At 38.5% G+C, this 17738-nt stretch overlaps 1 protein-coding gene across 1 annotated transcript in view; it reads left to right on the forward strand.

Moving 5' to 3' along the window:
- The window catches only part of fa2h (fatty acid 2-hydroxylase), a 49973-nt gene that overhangs the window by 15259 nt on the left and 16976 nt on the right, over positions 1 to 17738 (forward strand). Inside the window, exon 2 of the mRNA XM_056451467.1 lies at positions 15497 to 15595. Coding sequence (XP_056307442.1) covers positions 15497 to 15595 — 99 coding nt within the window. The remainder of the gene's footprint in view (positions 1 to 15496; positions 15596 to 17738) is intronic.

Raw genomic sequence — 17738 nt, forward strand, 5'->3', positions numbered from 1 at the left:
GGATAATGATTAATTATTGACTTGGAAGAACCCTCATGGGTCATGTGATCCTCTTGCCCTGACCACTGTGAAAATGGGTGAGGTAATGCATATTTGTTTTTAAGCAAGCATCATTTTTTTTGTTTCCCAAAGAGCCATAAACTTTATGGCTCAATTTGTAAGAAATTATGCCTACAAATGTTAACAGGCAATCGTGATACTAAGAACATTATATTTCACACACTTTAGGCTCTTTATTTTCAAAATATTTAATTTTCCAAATAACCATAGTGATTTGTTCGGTTTTTGATGCGTACCGATACCAAACGGTTCATTAAAAATATGCTTATTGTTACCACACAAATAAATAAAATATTTTAATTATGCAAAGCCAATCCACCTTCTAGAGAAGTGGTTCCCTATTTCAGTCATCGAGACACCCCTCATCAAAACTCAAGCAAATATACTTTAGAGAAGGGGTGCCCAAACTTGATCCTGGAGGGCTGGTGTCCTGCAAAGTTTACTTCTAACCCCAATCAGACACACTAGGGCTAGCTAATCAAGCTCTTACTAGGCTTTCTAGAAACATCCATTCAGGTGTGTTGAGGCAAGTTGGAGCTAAAATCTGCAGGACACCGGCACTCCAGGACCAAGTTTGGGCACCCGTGCTTTAGGGTGCTTTCACACTAGCACTTTTGTTGTGCACCCGGGTTTGTTTGACGTCAAAGTATGGTACGTTTAGCTAGTGTAAACGTGTCTTTTGAACTCAGGCACGCACCCGTGACCCGTACCCGGGTCTGCCTGAAAGAGGTGTTCTAGGGTATGGTGTGTGCGAACTCTGGTACACTTCACTTTTGATATAAATGCAATCGTACCAAATAACACAAGTGAACCGCCAACTGTACAACAAAGTTTGGTTTTCATATGGTTCATTTGTGTGTGTGTGTCTGTGTATCACCTACCTTGGTGACAAGTGGGACTGGCCCAGTGCAAACAGTGATAATGTCTGCTTGTCTCCACCAAAAACAACTTCTGCAAACATTGCTTGATGTTCTTAACATTTTTAAGGTTTTTTGCGGCAAGTGGCTCTCTGTATTTTGGTTTGGTAACAAAACCAAAAGATTCAGTAAAAGCAGAATGACGGCCATCACAAAACACAAAACAGCAGTTTGATGACTTTGGGTTCAGTCCAGGCAATTGAATCAAGTGTGAAAGGACCCTTAGTGTCTAATCCAGGTGTCACCAAACCTGGTCCTGGAGGACTGGTGTCCTGCAGAGTTTAGCTCCAACTTGCCTCAACACACCTGGATGGAGCTTCAAGAACACATAGTACCTTAATTAGCTTGTTCAGGTGTGTTTGATTAGGGCTGGAGCTAAAATCTACAGGACACATGCCCTCCAGGACTGAGTGCAGTTACCCCTGTTCTAATCAAACACACCTATCTGTAAATGTCAAGCAATCCTGAAGTCACGGGTTATAATTTTAAGGTGTGTTTGATTAGGGATGATGCTGTATCAGAGTAGCCTACCTCTTTCCCAGAGGGTCAATGTCCTGCAGATTTTAACTTTAATCTTCCTGGCCTGGAAACACACCTTCCGGGAATTTTTTAGTAATGCTGAAAACCTTCTTGAGGTGTGATTAATTGATGCAGAAGCTAAGCTATACAGTACAGGGACCCTTCAGGAGCAGGATTGAATACTCCTGACCTACCGAAATTCCAATATTGTCAGTCGATGTTGATGCAAACTTTAACCACGGTAAGTTTAATGTTCTGGAGATCCTTCTCTGCAAATCTACAGGCTTGGAAAGCCGATAATACTTAAACATTTTTTTATCAAGCATTGTCAAGTCAGCATCCAAACTAGTATTGATGTGTTTACAATGGTGATTCATACCAAACATTCCATCTACACCTACCTATGTTAATGTTACATTGTTTTTAACCATTCCAAATGTCTATGATTTACTCTTCTTCTGTTACTGAGAACAATAGGTGTTTTTCCATTTGTTGGTATAGGGCCACATTTGTTTGTACGTATTTGTCTGGGGAATGTGGTGGATTTGAGCACAATATAAAGACCATTGCCTATCACCATCAACTGGATGGTACTCAGTAGGGTTAAGCTAATTAGGATTCCTAACTAGGCATTTCTGATGGCCTTGTTGCCCTTTTGAGGGTATAAATTTGACCCTGTCAACCCTCAGCTGTAGTCTTACCACCACCCCCAGCACTCTTCGATACACTGCCAGCCCTGTTTGTATTGTACCAGCCTGAGCCCTATTCCTCTGTCCTCCACGCTTTTGTTCTTGCAACTCTTTCTGAATGTATGTGTGTTTCTGTTATTCAATGTCCCGGACACTTACTTCCCATAAAGAACCCTTATTGTTCACTCAGAGAAATTCTTTCAGCCCCCATGCCACTCTACAGTGCTGACCTTTTTTTTTCGCCCTCATATATTGCTGAACACACATTTTCAGTTTTTAAACTCTGTACATCTGTTAGATGACTTTATTTGTAATTGAACAGGAACTGGTTGATTCTCTGGGATCTCTAGGACATACAGTTCTTTATGATCTACATAATTAGTGAAATATACAGACTTGCAGGTTAAGGAAACAGTATGGGAGGAAGTTGCAGTGGCCCTTGGTGCAGATGAAATGTACAAAAAAAGTGTTATTATATACGTATACAGATAGATTGGTAACTAGATAGAATAGATCTGTGAAACAGCTACCAATCTGGTGCATGCTGCAAACTCTGATGGTGAGAAAGACAAATGTCTGTGCACTGCTTCTGCTCTGCTTGCTTGTCCGGTGTGAAAGATTGGCCAAGTCCTGCTTTAGGCTATCCTGACTGCTACAACGGGATAACCCTAAACACGTTTCACAGCTTTGATTATACAATATTATTTACATCACTATGTAAACTACACTGTCACTTGATTTGACGTCTACCAGTGCGGCTGCCGTAATTTTAGTCCATTTGTTATTTGCATGCCACACCGGAAAATGATACCATAGGTGTAATGACTTTTGCCTGTATTTTCATACATTGCACTCTGTTGGCCTTCATCCAGAGCTTCAGTCTAAGTTACACAGCGCTTTCGTTGAATTTCACATGGTATTGCTTTCTTTTCCTTCCTTTTTTTTATTTTCTACAAGCATGGACCATGCATTTGCTCTTTAGACATCAGATGACCATTTAAAAACTCTTTAACCACAACAAAGGACTACTAACATGATCCGAATTTTCTTAATTGTTTTCCCAGTGATCTAATAAGTACAATCAGATCTTTTTTTGTAAATAAGCATCCTTTTACTGAGTAATAATAGGATATAATGTGTATGACACACACACAATTTAAGTGGTGCTTTTGTCTGCTTTTACTGAAAGACGTGGGATCCTATATGCATGATTTGATTGCATATTTGTTTAGGTTTAATTAGCTGTGAAGAAATATAACAAAGGCACAGACCATAATATGAAAATAGGAAGTGAGTTTTTGTGGTAGCCTGTTTTTTTCCCAGATAGATTTTTCAAAGAAGAGAGTCTTTATGTTGTGGTTTTGAGGTATAGGTAAAGTGGTCTGATCTACTAAAACTCTTTTATCGTACTTTTGGGCAAAAAAACAACTCTTTGGCTACATGGGCTAGTTTACGTTTAACCAATTGTTCGACCATGGGCTGCATTTGAACACTTTTGTAGTAACTGCTTACTCATACTTAACTACATGCTTACACATTTAACGGCTTGGAAACAGTCTAACCTAATACCTATTCTCCTGGTATTTAAATGCTTCTTTGTCAATCCAATTACAAGCAAACAGTGCTAAATATAGGTGTAAACATGGTCTAAATATTTTGAGCTTATTAACTTTCAACCAGTTCCAGAGGTTGTTGAAGAGTTTATTGGATTGCTTGTATAGTCTAAATGATACGTGTTTATGGTTTCTCTATAAGGATTAACCGAAGTATTGTGGTTTTGCATACAGCAGGGGTGCCCAAACTCGGTCCTGGAGGGCTGGTGTCCTGCATATTTTAGTTCCAATCCCAATTAACCTGAACCAGCTAATCAAGCTCTTTCTAGGTATACAAGTAACTTCCAGGCAAGTGTGTTGAAGGAAGTTGGAGCTAAATTAAGCAGGACACCGGTCCTCCAGGATCGAGTTTGGACATCCCTGGCAGGCTTGTCTTGCATTTCTGCTAAACTTCACAAACCTTTTTGAATGTAATGTATGTATGTAATAGCCTATGAGCATGCGGATCTCTTTGCTTGCGCGCCGATTTCCTCTGCTCGTGCACAAAAGTTCTTGCAGGCCCCCTCAAATATAAGCCGCTACAAGAGCACACAGATCTTCTTGTGTGCTCTCAAATAAACGCTGCTAAAGTGCGATTTAGTTCATTTATGTAACGAGAATGTCTCCAGCATTTATTAGATTTGCTAGGAATATTTATGAATGTCTCCAATAGACCTACAGAGTGGTATTAATGCGTCCTGAAGTGAAACGGCTATACGTCGTATTTGCTAGCCTCACTCACCTGTCAGTCAGTCAGTCAGTCAGTCAGCACGTCACCTTAAAGGGTTAAACAAATGACGCACAGCACTACGGTTACAGAAAAGTTTGCGCTTTTTATCCCTTACCCTTTAATACGTTTTGGTGCGATTATTACCCGCTGTAAAAAAAACAAAAATGTTTTCAATGAGAAGCTGTAATGTAGCCGTGGTGGGATGAATTTTGGCGTGGCGATTCCCAAACTTGGTCCTAGAAGGCTGGTGTCCTTTGTTTAGCTCCAGCTTGTCTCAAAACACCTGCCAGGATGTTTCACACCAATGTCTCTGGTGTGTCTGAATCGTGTTGGAGCTAGACTATGCAGGACCGTAGCCCTCTAGGACCGAGTCTGCGCACCCTTGGTCTAGGTAGAAACCCAAGTTTCATATATGAATCATGTCAAAGACAAGACATCCCATTTTGGTGTCTGCATCAAATTAAAATCATAAAATTACATAGTAACCGACTAAGCATATTTTGGTGATTTGTCATTCAGAGTAACATCACTGTTTTTTAAAACTGAATCAAATAAAACTGAAGCTAAATATTATTAAATAATTTTTTTTTTATTTGTGTCAAAGTGTAGGACCTTTTACAGTGACAAACATTTCTTCTTAAAATGTTGATGTTGCTTGAAGTAAAGAAAACATTAGTGTACATATTATGTGTCAACTACTGTGTTTATTTGGAGTCCAATAGCAAGCCTATCCTTGGAAGGAGTGTTTCGCAGAATGAGGTTTACCACCAAGACATGATCCCTTTGAATGTTCTGAACTCAAACTTTCTTCTGCATCACATTAGATGACTCTGATAGAGCACAACCAGTCACTTGAATCATGGGACACTTAAACCTGAACCAACCCTTGAACAAGTCTCAAAGGTTGCAACTAAGTCCTAATCAACTTACCCAAGCATTCCTTCATTATATCTTTGAGATAACGGTGAATTATTTAGACCAAACTGCATCTCACCCCGCATTTACGAAAGACTTTCTAACCTTTTGGCTGCAGGCATCCCACACAAGAAGCTGCTAAATCACCTGCCAAACTATCACACATGACTACACCGTCACGCTTGTATCCGCGCCTCCACAATCCCGGTTCTCGCTTCAGCACCTTTGTTCACCTCAGCAAAAGGGCAGCACACATCTCATATCACATGTTCCAGTCGTAAAGCAACACACACTCGCACACACCTACTAGTACAACACAAATTCTGAGCTATAAAGGCAAATGATTTGCTGTCATTGACAGTCAGTTTGACCATGAACTCCAAACAGACGCAAAAAGTGTAAGTGAAAGTTGTGTTTACAGGCATGTTTTCCCAACATGTATTCGACTGGAACAGTCATAATACAGGTGTCACAGTTCTGTTCATATACCTTGGCAATGAATGTAGGCAGTCCAGAATTTGCCAGTCAGTAAGGAGTCTTGGAGTCAGCCAAGAAAATCGACAACAATGCAACAACATAGGAGCCATTCACACAGAACATGTCTTTGCATCTAAAAATATGAGATGCAACTCTTAAGCAGGTCGCACACCAGAAGCGCCGCTCGGCAAGTGACCGCGTAGCACCAAGCAGCGCCATACATTTCAGAATTTTAAACATAAGTTTCTATCAGGGTAACACACATCGGCGCCGCAAGTTGCCGGCTGTTCGTGGCACCCAGCCACGACTCAGGACTAATTTTTCTGCCGCGCCACAGAGCGCCATCTGAATAGTTCTGTTTAAAATAGCATGCGAATGTGCGCGTCTGGTGTGCAATACTTTCAACTGTCATGTGCACGCCGTGTCGCGGCGCATCCAGTGTGTGACGGCCTTTAGGGATGGTTTTAAAAAGTTCCTCTTCCGCCATGTTGCTGTCAAATAAAACAGTTGTCATAGCAACTTGCTTAACAAAAGCAAAATTTACGAGATGTGAGCATAAAGGCTGAATTATATGTCTGTATGTAACAGAAATGAAGTGTTTGCCATGATCCATGGCGCAAACCTTGCATTTATACTTCTGCATTCTGTTTGTGTTGCTCTGTAATAACACTTCCAAAACTCTAGTGGGCAGGGTTCCTCTGTTATGTTTCTCTGTGTCGAGTTTTTTTGCAGGTATTTTGTATTACCTGTAATGCTACTTTAATGTACAAGTAGCTCAAACTTGCTCATTCGGAGGCAAGGTAACGATAATAAGGTAACGAACTTTAATCATATGGTAAACACAAAACAAAAGTCTCCATATGGAGTTCCTCAACGGGACTCGACACTTGTAAACACTCAACCTAACAGGCTCGCTGCTCTCCAGCAGCTCTTGGCCTCGCCCACACTCGTCACTGATACCAAGCCAACCAATCACAGATCTTACAGTATCGTCATGACATGTAGTAGCATTTTTTTGAGAGGTACGCATTAGCGTTGGCATCAGGTATGCAACTGCTCTAATACTGCGCCGGACCATCTGTATGCACTTGACACAGAAGTATAAACCAGCCTTAAAAGTCACGAAAGTCTGTCAAGAGCACGCTAACACCGAAAACAATGGAAAAGTAGCAGATTGGAATGGAAAAGTGCGTTCTTTGTTTTGTATGAATTGTCAGAAAAGTGGCTAATACGTATTTATTTAATATTTTTCAAATGAAAACATATGGTTTTTAAAGAGGGGTGTGCCCCCAAACCCCACCCCTAACCCCCGTTTGTACTAAAATGTATGAATGAGATAGCCACTAAATCAAAAAGTTACGAATTGTCCACCAAAGTTATGAGATTGCCTTGTAATTAAGAGTGCCCGAATCACACCGTAAAAAAATGCTGGGTTCCACAAAATACCTTAATGTTGTCCCAACACAAATCTATTAAGTTATCGTAATTATTTAAGCAAATTCAAGTGGATTGGACATAAAACAATTAAGTTGTCTCCAAAAAAAACTCAAGAATTGTGTTTCATTTTATTTTAAATAAGCAAATTGAACAAGCAGCAAAAAAAAAAACAACTTTTTTTGAGTGCACGACCTACAGATCCACGACCTTTGGAGCTGATTGAGACGCACCCATCGAGTTCATGAAGATCAAGATTGTGTCTCGGATGTTTATGTATTATCATACAGTACTAATTGTTCGCTTGAAAGCATGTCATCAACTGAGCGTGTGCATACATGCCAGATTGACTCTGTTCACTTGATCTGTACTTTCCTATCCATTTTGTATTGTGTAAAAGGCCTGTGGTGCAGGTTTTAAGCACTTTGATAGAAACTGTATCTATAACGACAATTGTTTGTTTCTAGATGCAATCCCTTGTGTGTTTTCCTATAGCCACTAGTTTAGTGTTTGTGTCTGTGTGTGCTGTCTGCACTCTTGTTAAAACAACTTATTTAAAATGAGTTGAAACAACACAATTCTGAAGTTCTGAAGGGACAACCTAATTGATTTACATTGAATCCACTTAAATTTGTAAAAACTGAAGTTAACTTAATCGATTTGTTTTGGGACAACATGACGGAATTGTGTGGAACCCAGCATTTTTAACACTGTGTCCATTTTTGTGAACTTTGTTTGGGGGTGGGTGTTGAAAAAGAGTTTGTTCTAGGTGTTTGCATTTTGATTTAGTTTTACTATAACAACTGAAGTTTAATCCTCCCAGTGATAATTCCCCTTTCCTTTTCTCGCATTTGTTTTATGTGTGTTTCTAAGCTAATGATTGGCGTGGCTCACTGTAAACAGTGAAACGCCCCAGCAGGCACGTATGCATTTTCTTCTAGGTGTGTTTAGTAGGTGCAATAAATTGAAATGGCCGCTTGATATTGAACTGTGTTTTTTTTATGTAATTGTTGTATGGGAGTGTTGTTTAGGCTGTTAAGAGTTAAAGTGTTATATTATATCAGATGTGACAACAATAATAACCTGGAATGATTTTGAGAAAGTAACTATGGTGTCAAAAAATGCATTGAAAATGAGTTTCATGTGTTTAGGCTGTTTGGTCAGCTAGTATTTTGGAATATCTGGTCAGGCTTGTTGGATTTTGAAAGTAATGCTTGTATGGCAGAAAATGTGTGTACAGTACAGTATGTGAATTTTTTTATTGTTTCATACAGAATTCTATTCTGATGAATTTATGCATTTAAACATTAAAAATCATTTCTATTTAAAGTAAACGCTCACTTTTGAAAGTTTTATTCATTAAAGACTGTGAAAAATGTCTTTTTTTCTTTTATATTAACAAATATTAACATTTGCAGTATTTATAATAATAAATATTTCTTGAGAAGCAAATCACCATATTAGATTTCTAAAGGATTGTGGAATGATGATGAAAATACAGATTTCTGTCACATAAGTAAATTATATTTTTAAATACACACTTTACTAGGTACACCTTACTAGTACCGGTTTGGACCCCCTTTTGGCTTCAGAACTAGATTCATGTGAATCTCCCATTCCACCACATCCCAAAAGTGCTCTAGTGGATTGAGTTGGTGACTGTGGAGGCCATTTTAGTACAGTGAACTCATGTTCAAGAAACCAATTTTGGTGAGTCTGTGTGAATTGTAGCCTCAGTTTCCTGTTCATAGCTGACAGGAGTGGCACTCGGTGTGTTCTTCTGCTGCTGTAGCTCATCCACCTCAAGGTTCGACATGTTGTGCATTCAGAGATGCTCTTCTGCATACCTCAGCTGTAATGAGTCTTTATTTAAGTTACTGTTGCCTTTCTATCAGCTTGAACCAGTCTGGCCATTCTCCTCTGACCTTTGGCATCAACAAGGCATTTGCACCCACAGAACTGCTGCTCACCGGATATTTTCTCTTTTTCAGACCATTCTCTGTAAACCCTAGAGATGGTTGTGCATAAAATTTCCAGTAGATCAGCAGTTTCTGAAATACTCAGACCAGCCCATCTGGCACCAACAACCATACCACCTTCAGTCACTTAAATCACCTTTCCTTCCCATTCTTCCCCTTTTTGAGATAAAGCAGATCGTCTAGATCATGTCTAAATGCCTAAATGCATTGAGTTGCTGCCATGTGACTTGCTTATTAGAAATTTGCGTTAACAAGCAGTTGGACAGGTGTACCTAATAAAGTGGCCGGTGAGTGTATATTCAACTAGAAAGTGGATTTGAAATTATGTTTTACAATATTATTGTTTTGCTGGAATACTGATTAAATAATTGCAGCTTTGATGAGCATATATGATTTATATCTAAGGTATAAGTGAAAAAGTGTGTCAGATTTGGAGCTGTCATATGCAGAGGTTAATGATAGGAAGTGGGTAAAAGCCTCAGTGTGAGAAAAAATAAAAGGAACACGAAGAAAATAAACAGGACACAATCGTGTGGTCACAGTGGTTTTTGGTTGGATTTTGTTGAAGACAAAGGTCATGAAAACTGAGGCTGTGACCTTCTTATTCTCACTTATTTTCAGTTACCCTATAGATAAAAGGGACTGTTAGGCAGGGCCGTGCACAGGGTGGTGACCTGGTGGCCAGAGCCACTGCCCCTCTGCCCTCGTGATTTCCACACCCGCCACCCCCCCACACACACTTAGCGGTGATATCCGTGACCATGTAGCGTGAACGTGAACTGGAAATTCATTCATTCATTCATTTTCTTTTCGGCTTAGTCTCTTTATTAATCCGGGGTTGCCACAGCGGAATGAACCGCCAACTTACCCAGCACATGTTTTATGCCGTGGATGCCCTTATAGCCGCAACCCATCTCTGGGAAACATCCAAACACACTCAATCACACTCTTACACTACAGACAATTTAGCCTTCCCAATTCACCTGTACTGCATGTCTTTGGACTGTGGGGGAAACCGGAGCACCCGGAGGAAACCCACGCAAATGCAGGGAGAACATGCAAACTCCACACATAAACACCAACTGACCCAGCCAAGGCTTTGAACCAGCGACCTTCTTGCTGTGAGGCGACATCACTACCTACTGCACCACTGCGTCGCCTAAACTGGAAATTCCCCAGATGATTTTGTATTAACAACATTTCCAGATGATAATACTACATCAATAAAATAAGTTACACATTGATGTACTGTACACACAGAAACAGAAGTGCGCATAGCTCACACATGCATTTTGAATGATTTTTGGGGGCTATAGAGGTGTGTTTAAACAAAATGAAGTCCATGTAAATAAAAATGAAATGTGTTACGGATTTTCAGCTAATCGATTATTACAAGTTTTTAACATGGTATTTTTTTTTAAATAGTACTGTTCTTTATTTATATATATAAATCTATGGCGGCATGGTGGCTCAGTGGTTAGCATTGTCACCTCACAGCAAGAAGGTGGCTGGTTCGAGCCTCGGCAGGGTCAGTTGGCATTTCTGTGTGGAGTTTGCATGTTCTCCCCTTGTTCGCTTGGGTTTCCTCCACGTGTTCCAGTTTCCCCTGCAGTCCAAAGACATGCACTATAGGTGAATTGAATAAACTAAACTGTCCGTAGTGAATGAGTGTGTGTTAATGAGTATGTATGGGTGTTTCCCAATACTGGGTTGCAACTGGAAGTGCATCCGCTGCATGAAACATATGCTGGAATTGGTTCGTTGGTGGTTCGTTCCACCGTGGCGACCTCTGAAATAGAGACTAAGCTGAAGGAGAATGAATGAATATTTATTTATTCACTCATTCATTCTTTCTTTATGAAAGCCTGTAAACTAATTGCTGTTTTGGTGGAGAAATCAAAATGATGTATTTGCACGCTCCCAGGATAATGCTGAAAGAGTAAAAATTTTCCAAAAAAAAAAAGGAATAACTCAAAATATAGTCTCACAAAGACAGATCTATATAGTCTATAGTGTCAATGTCACTAATAACCAAAGGCAAAAGAATCTATGGAGGTTTTTTAGCTTTTTCTGTACAATATTTTGTAAAAAATGAAAAAGTAAAAGAAATCTGTGGATTTTTGCGGAATTATTTGGGAGTACTGGAAATAAAAAAGAAACTTAACTCTTAACTTAAAACCACATGTTTGGTAAGCAAAGCTGAAGTACGTCTCTCAAATAGTACATCCACTAAAAGACAAAGAAAATGTTACTTTACAAATTATATATAAATTATATATATATCATTATATCGTATATAAATCATGTAAACATTTACATATTGTTCAATACTATTAAGGCTAATTTATTCTTTTGCGTCAAGCGCACGAGTTAGGTCCGGCGCAGCCTTTGTTCGGTCGCATAGCCCTCGCCATGGCTGACGAGGACGCTGACACGCACCTCTCAAAAAATTTAACTACACGTCGCAATGACACGTAGTGCAAGCTCTGTGATTGGTCGCCTTGGTAGCAGTGACGAACATGGGCGGTGCTGAGAGCCGTGAGCTTGATGGAGCGATTGTTTACAAGTGTCGAGTCCTGTGAAGGAGCTCCACATGGAAACTTTTGTTTTGTGTTTACTCTATGGTTAAAGTCTGTTCACACCTCTGAATGAGTGAGTTTCAGCTACATGTAGCATTCAGAAAAAACAAAACACCTGCGAAGAAAGTCGACACAGAGGAACATAAAAACCTTCTGCCAGCTAGCATTTCGGAAGTGTTATTGCAGAGCAACACAAACAGCACGCAGAAGTATAAATACATGACTATGTGCAAGGCATGCACCATGGGTCACAGCGGTCACCCGACGCAAAATTATAAATCAGCCTTTACTGATATAAATATATAAGTAAGCAAAGTAATTATTCATTCATTTTCCTTCAGCTTAGTCACTTTATTCATCAGGGGTCGCCACAGCGTCAAGCTGACGCCAACTTATCCAGCATATGCTTTACACAGCGGATGCCCTTCAAGCTGCAACCCATTACTTGGAAACATCCATACACACTCATTCACACACATACACTACAGCCAATTTAGTTTATTCAATTCACCTATAGCGCATGTCTTTGGACTGTGGGGGAAACCAGAGCACCCGGAGGAAACCCACACAAACACGGGGAGAACATGCAAACTCCACACAGAAATGCCAACTGGCTCAGGCGGAATTCGAACCAGCGACCTTTTTGCTGTGAGGCGACAGTGCTAACCAAAGTGCTAGCCACCGTGTCGCCCTAAAGTAATAATATACACAATTAAAGAAATAGATTGAACGATAAGCTCCAAAATCAGTGGAACTCTCTGGATTTTTTGCAGGCGCAGATTCCGTGTTGGCCTGTTAATAACAAGAGATTCTGAAATCTGCGTGCTCTTTTTAAGAATTCCATTGAAATTGAATGTAGGTTTACTTACAGTTTCAAGAATGTCATCCAATACTGTGTAACCTCTGAGTACGTTTGTGTCATTTCAGGCGTAGTAGCCTAAGGGACGTCAGTCACACACAAACAATACCAAACATCAGACTCTTTAACATGTTGAGCACTTTTTGGTACAGTAGTATGGCAGAGCACATGGCTAGCGTTACATTGTTGGGTTGCTGTGTGTATGTGTGTGTGTTTGTGTACTTGTCTTGTACAACTATCTTTGGGAAGGGCCTGTTTGAGTTTTGGATCGTCAGAATGAGGACAGAGAGAGTAAAGTTATGATATTTTGTCCTCTCCTCATTTCTGGCACCCATTTTCAGGGTCAAAATTGGTTTAAAAAATTGGTTTTCAGTTGGAATATTTGGTTAAAAACTTAATTGAATTGGTTTAAAAAACAAAGAAACGTTAGATTAGAATGAAGATGACAGTAGGTTTAGAGTTAGAGTTCGATTTTGGCACTCGTTGCGATGGTTTAGGTTGTGGTAGGACTACATTGTTCAAGTAAATGCCCTTACAAAGATGTATGTGTGTGTGTGTGTGTGTGTGTGTGTGTGTGTATGTGTGTGTCAGGTGTGAACGGGGGCAGGGTTAATCACCTCTTTAACATTAGAATGGTATTGTGCGAAGTGAGACCTGTTTAATATTTCACCTGTCCCACCAAACTAGCCATCTGTGAAGGGTGTGTTCAAGTGTGTGTGTGTGTGACCCTATGGAGAAATGCGAAGCTCTGTGGGATTAGGCATGACGTGGTGTGTGCTGTGCACCACGTGAACGAGGCGGTGTACTTTGTATGGTGGCATGATGGTGGTTATGATGAGGTATGCGCTTTATCCATTACGTCAAAAGGCTGTTTATTAAGGGTCTGCGTCATATTGCTGGAGTTTAGAATGTTACACTTGAATAGAGTTATTGTAGTGGAGTGGAGTGTCCCAGAGTTCATATATATAGTCAAGCTTGAAAGTATTCCTACTCCTGGCAAATTCTGACTTAAAGTTTTTGTTCAAATGTAAATGAGCTGAGAAATATTTTTTACACAATGATGCCTCATGTAGATGAGCTTATTATCTTTTGGGAGAAGCTTGTGTCATTTCTGGCCAAAAAAACAAACAAGTGTGATGGTTGAATGAAAGTAACTTCACTTTAAAATGAGTTAGGTGTAATAACAATGAAATGACACAAGGAGAAAGCACTGAACTACTGAAACGCATTTAATACTTTACATAAAGTTGATGGCAGCTTAAAGACGCCTCTCATATGGAGAATGAAGTCACATGAATTGCTCTGGTGTGATTTCAACAGAGTGTAAAAATCTTGATGGTTTTGTGGGTCTCGTCTATCAAATCTGATCTTTAATTTGTATTTTCTATTGGATTAAAGTCAGGTGATTGGCTGGGCCATTCTGCAGCTTGATTTTCTTCCACGGAAAGCATTTGAGGGTTTCTTTGGCTGTGTTTGGCAACATTGTCTTGCTAAAATGTCCACCCTGGTTTCCTCTTCATCATCCTGATAATGTAGATTTTGGACTGACGCAGCTAAGATTATTTACAATGCTGAAGGGCAGAAGGTTGCTGAAGAACCACTGAGCAATTTCAGGCGCTGTCTGAGCTTTCACTGCCTTTCTACACCTCCCTTTCTTCATGTGTTCAATACTTTTTCCCTGCATCATTTCATTTTATTACTCATAACTCAATTTGTAAACTAATTAGATTTGTTGTCTTGGCATATATGGATTTCTTTGGGTGTTCCCAAGATCTGGGGAAAATTTTAAGCCAACGGCACCTTTAAAAATACATTTTCTGAGAAAAATGGTGACGTTATATATAAGTTATATATATATATATATATATATATATATATATATATATATATATATATATATATATATATATATATATATATATATATATATATATATATATATATATATATATATATATAAATATATATAAATAATATGTTCTGTTTTGTTAGTATTTACTGTTTTTTTCTTTATTTCTTGCCATAATTTTGCTCTTATTGGGACAGTAGTACTTGGGTAGAAAGCAAATTTGGAGTGAGATGGGGGCGGTTGGTATGGAAATGGTCTACAAGCCAGGATTCAAACTCGGGACGTCCGAATTGCAGTTGTGCGACATGTCTTATGCTAACTGCAGTGAAACAAGATACTTTTTATTATCTTATTGCATTAATACTGTCTGTGTCATTATATTGCATATATATTGTCTTATTGCATGTATAAATACTGATATATTTAGCTTTATTTATTGGTTGTATTTCGTGTGTTTTTTTTGTGTGTGTATCTAACTGTTTGCCGAACCGCTGATCAAATAATAACACACGAATAAATAACCAAAAACGAAATTATGAAGAGCGACAGGCTTTATTACCAATATTAAGGGTGTACTCATTCATTTTTGTTTCAGAATTATCTTACTTTTTTCCTATTTAACTAATAAATAATTAAACGCCTTTCACCCAAGGTAAGGAATAGTCATGTTAAATATGTTTAAAACCATTTTATTCCCTCGTGGTGGCTGCCATGTTGAGATCACATGACCAGTCAGATGTGTTTGGTATTTCCCTCAGTTGTCAAACGAGTTCATTTCTGTCAGTATCAAGTATCCAATACTCAGCAAAACAAAGAGAAACTGAACATGGGTGAATCTCATCTCATCAAACACCATCAGTCAAGTTTATCTGAGCTCCTTCTGTTCTTCTGTTCTAGACTCTGAGACAGAGGAAAAAGATTCCAGAAAGCATCACAGAAGAAGAAGAAGAAACGACCTCAGCCATTAACAAATGCAGCAAAGTCGATGAAGAAACGGTATGCAGATTTCATGCAAACTGCTGTTAGACACATTCCCCATTACAATACATAAAAGTCACGGGAAATGGCTTTTCCTGGAAATATTTTTGCACATCCGTACAGACACAATCACAAGTACAATTCTATGGAGAAAACTGTAACGTTTATAGGACCACATTTAAATACGGTAAATGATCATTCCATTATTTTTGACCAAAGCAATATAACAGCGATCAAAGACTAATTATGGTCATCCATTTTTTTTTTGCCATTAACAGATGGATTTTGGTTTGTTTTGGGAAGGTGTGTTGCCATGTCCACTTACTATAACTATACAGTTAATGGGGTTAAAAAAGTGCAGATACAGACAGTAATATTGGGGGGGGGGGGGGTATTTATTTATTTGTTCATAAGATAAAGCATTTTTGGTTTAAGCCCGCAAGTTATTATTGGCTTGCTCTAATGTGCACTTTTTTATTTTAGCAAAGTCTGGCAGCACTACTAATAAATAATGTTCCTCTTTTGCTGTAATTTCTTGCGTATGAAGAAGAGATTACATCTCTGACACACATTTAAGCCTTGGTGTTGTTTTTTATTTCAAATTTTGTATTTTAGAGGATTTTATGACATAAATTATGTAATTTTGCAGTAGTTTTAATCCATTCATGATATGTTCAATACTTTTTAGGAGGACAGTCCTGAAATCTCCAACTTATACTGTTATAAATCGTGAATGCTTTGGAGCACAGACTTTTTTAGAAGAAAGAGGAAGAAGAGGAAACTAGGCAGATTATTGCTGAAGTGGTTAAAAAATTTAATAAAAAGCAAATAAATTTCTCATCAGTTCCGTTTTATTGTTTTAAACATTTTGTGAAAATTATAATTTCAGATGACATCTCAAACATATCATTTGAGGCTTACTGTATGTATTAAAAGGCTTAGGTACAGGTATCAATTGATGAAATTAGTCTCTCATTCATTTCCAATACATATTTGTGACCTTTTTCAGGTCAATTTAACAATAATTTTTTATATGATGTGCATTCATGTATTTTTTCTGTGTTTGCTCACATGGCATGGGAAAAAAATCATTACCAAGTTTCATAACATCTCATAACAAAAAAAAGAACATTTCATAACTGACTAAACAGCACCAGATCATTCATTTTAGTTCTGTCCACACTAGACGTTTTGTAAATGTGGTTGTTAATACCTGACTTTTTTGTAAGTTAATTCTGTTGTTGAACATAGTTATACTTGGTGATTAATAAAATGCAACTTAATGGCTATGAGCGAGTTAAAACAAAATATGCCAAATATTGAAAACTTAGGGTTAAACAACACCAAAAACGACAACAACGTTTTTTGGGGGGCCTAAAAATTGACTTTGTAAGCAGATTGCAAGCCTTTGTAAACAGTTCTGTTATCCTCTCAGTGTAAATCACAAAATTTCGAAGGATTTCGGAAAAAAAACAAACATTATGCGGCAACAGTCATGGACTGAAGGACTTTCGTTTGCAAAGGCGGGTGGTGTTTCTCCACGAAGTGATATCGCCACCTACTGGCCTGGCATGCATACTACAATATTTTTAGTCATTTTAGTCGATGGATACATGCAAAAAGATGGATACAAAGTAACCCTCTGTATGCAAAACCTTTCCTCTTTTAGTACAAGTGATTTAAACCCTCAATACGACTTTCCTTTGTAATCGACAACTAGCCACCGGCTTCTGGCGAACTTGAACTCAGAATATTTATTTTATCAGTCGCTTTGAATTTCACATGTGTTCACATGGCAAGTGGAAAAATCATTACTAAGTTTTATAACATTCTGTCAAACAAACAAACAAACAAACAAACAAACACTCATTGTTATCTACAAAATCAACATGGTTGTTAATACCTGACTTTTTGTACGTTAATTCGGTATTATTGAACATAGCTATACTTGGCGATTCATAAAATGGAACTTAATGGCCAGGTGCGAGTTAAAAACTTAATAGATATGGCAACTGAACATACACTAAGGTACTGTATTATAAAACAAAATAAGCCAAATAATGAAAACTTAGGGGTAAACAACATCATTTCCAACAAAAATGGTATTTTGGGGGTATGAAGATCGAAATATTTAGAAACTGAGTGCAAGACTTTGTAAGCA

The sequence above is a fragment of the Danio aesculapii genome, chromosome 25 (assembly GCF_903798145.1).
Source record: "Danio aesculapii chromosome 25, fDanAes4.1, whole genome shotgun sequence".
NCBI lineage: Eukaryota > Metazoa > Chordata > Actinopteri > Cypriniformes > Danionidae > Danio > Danio aesculapii.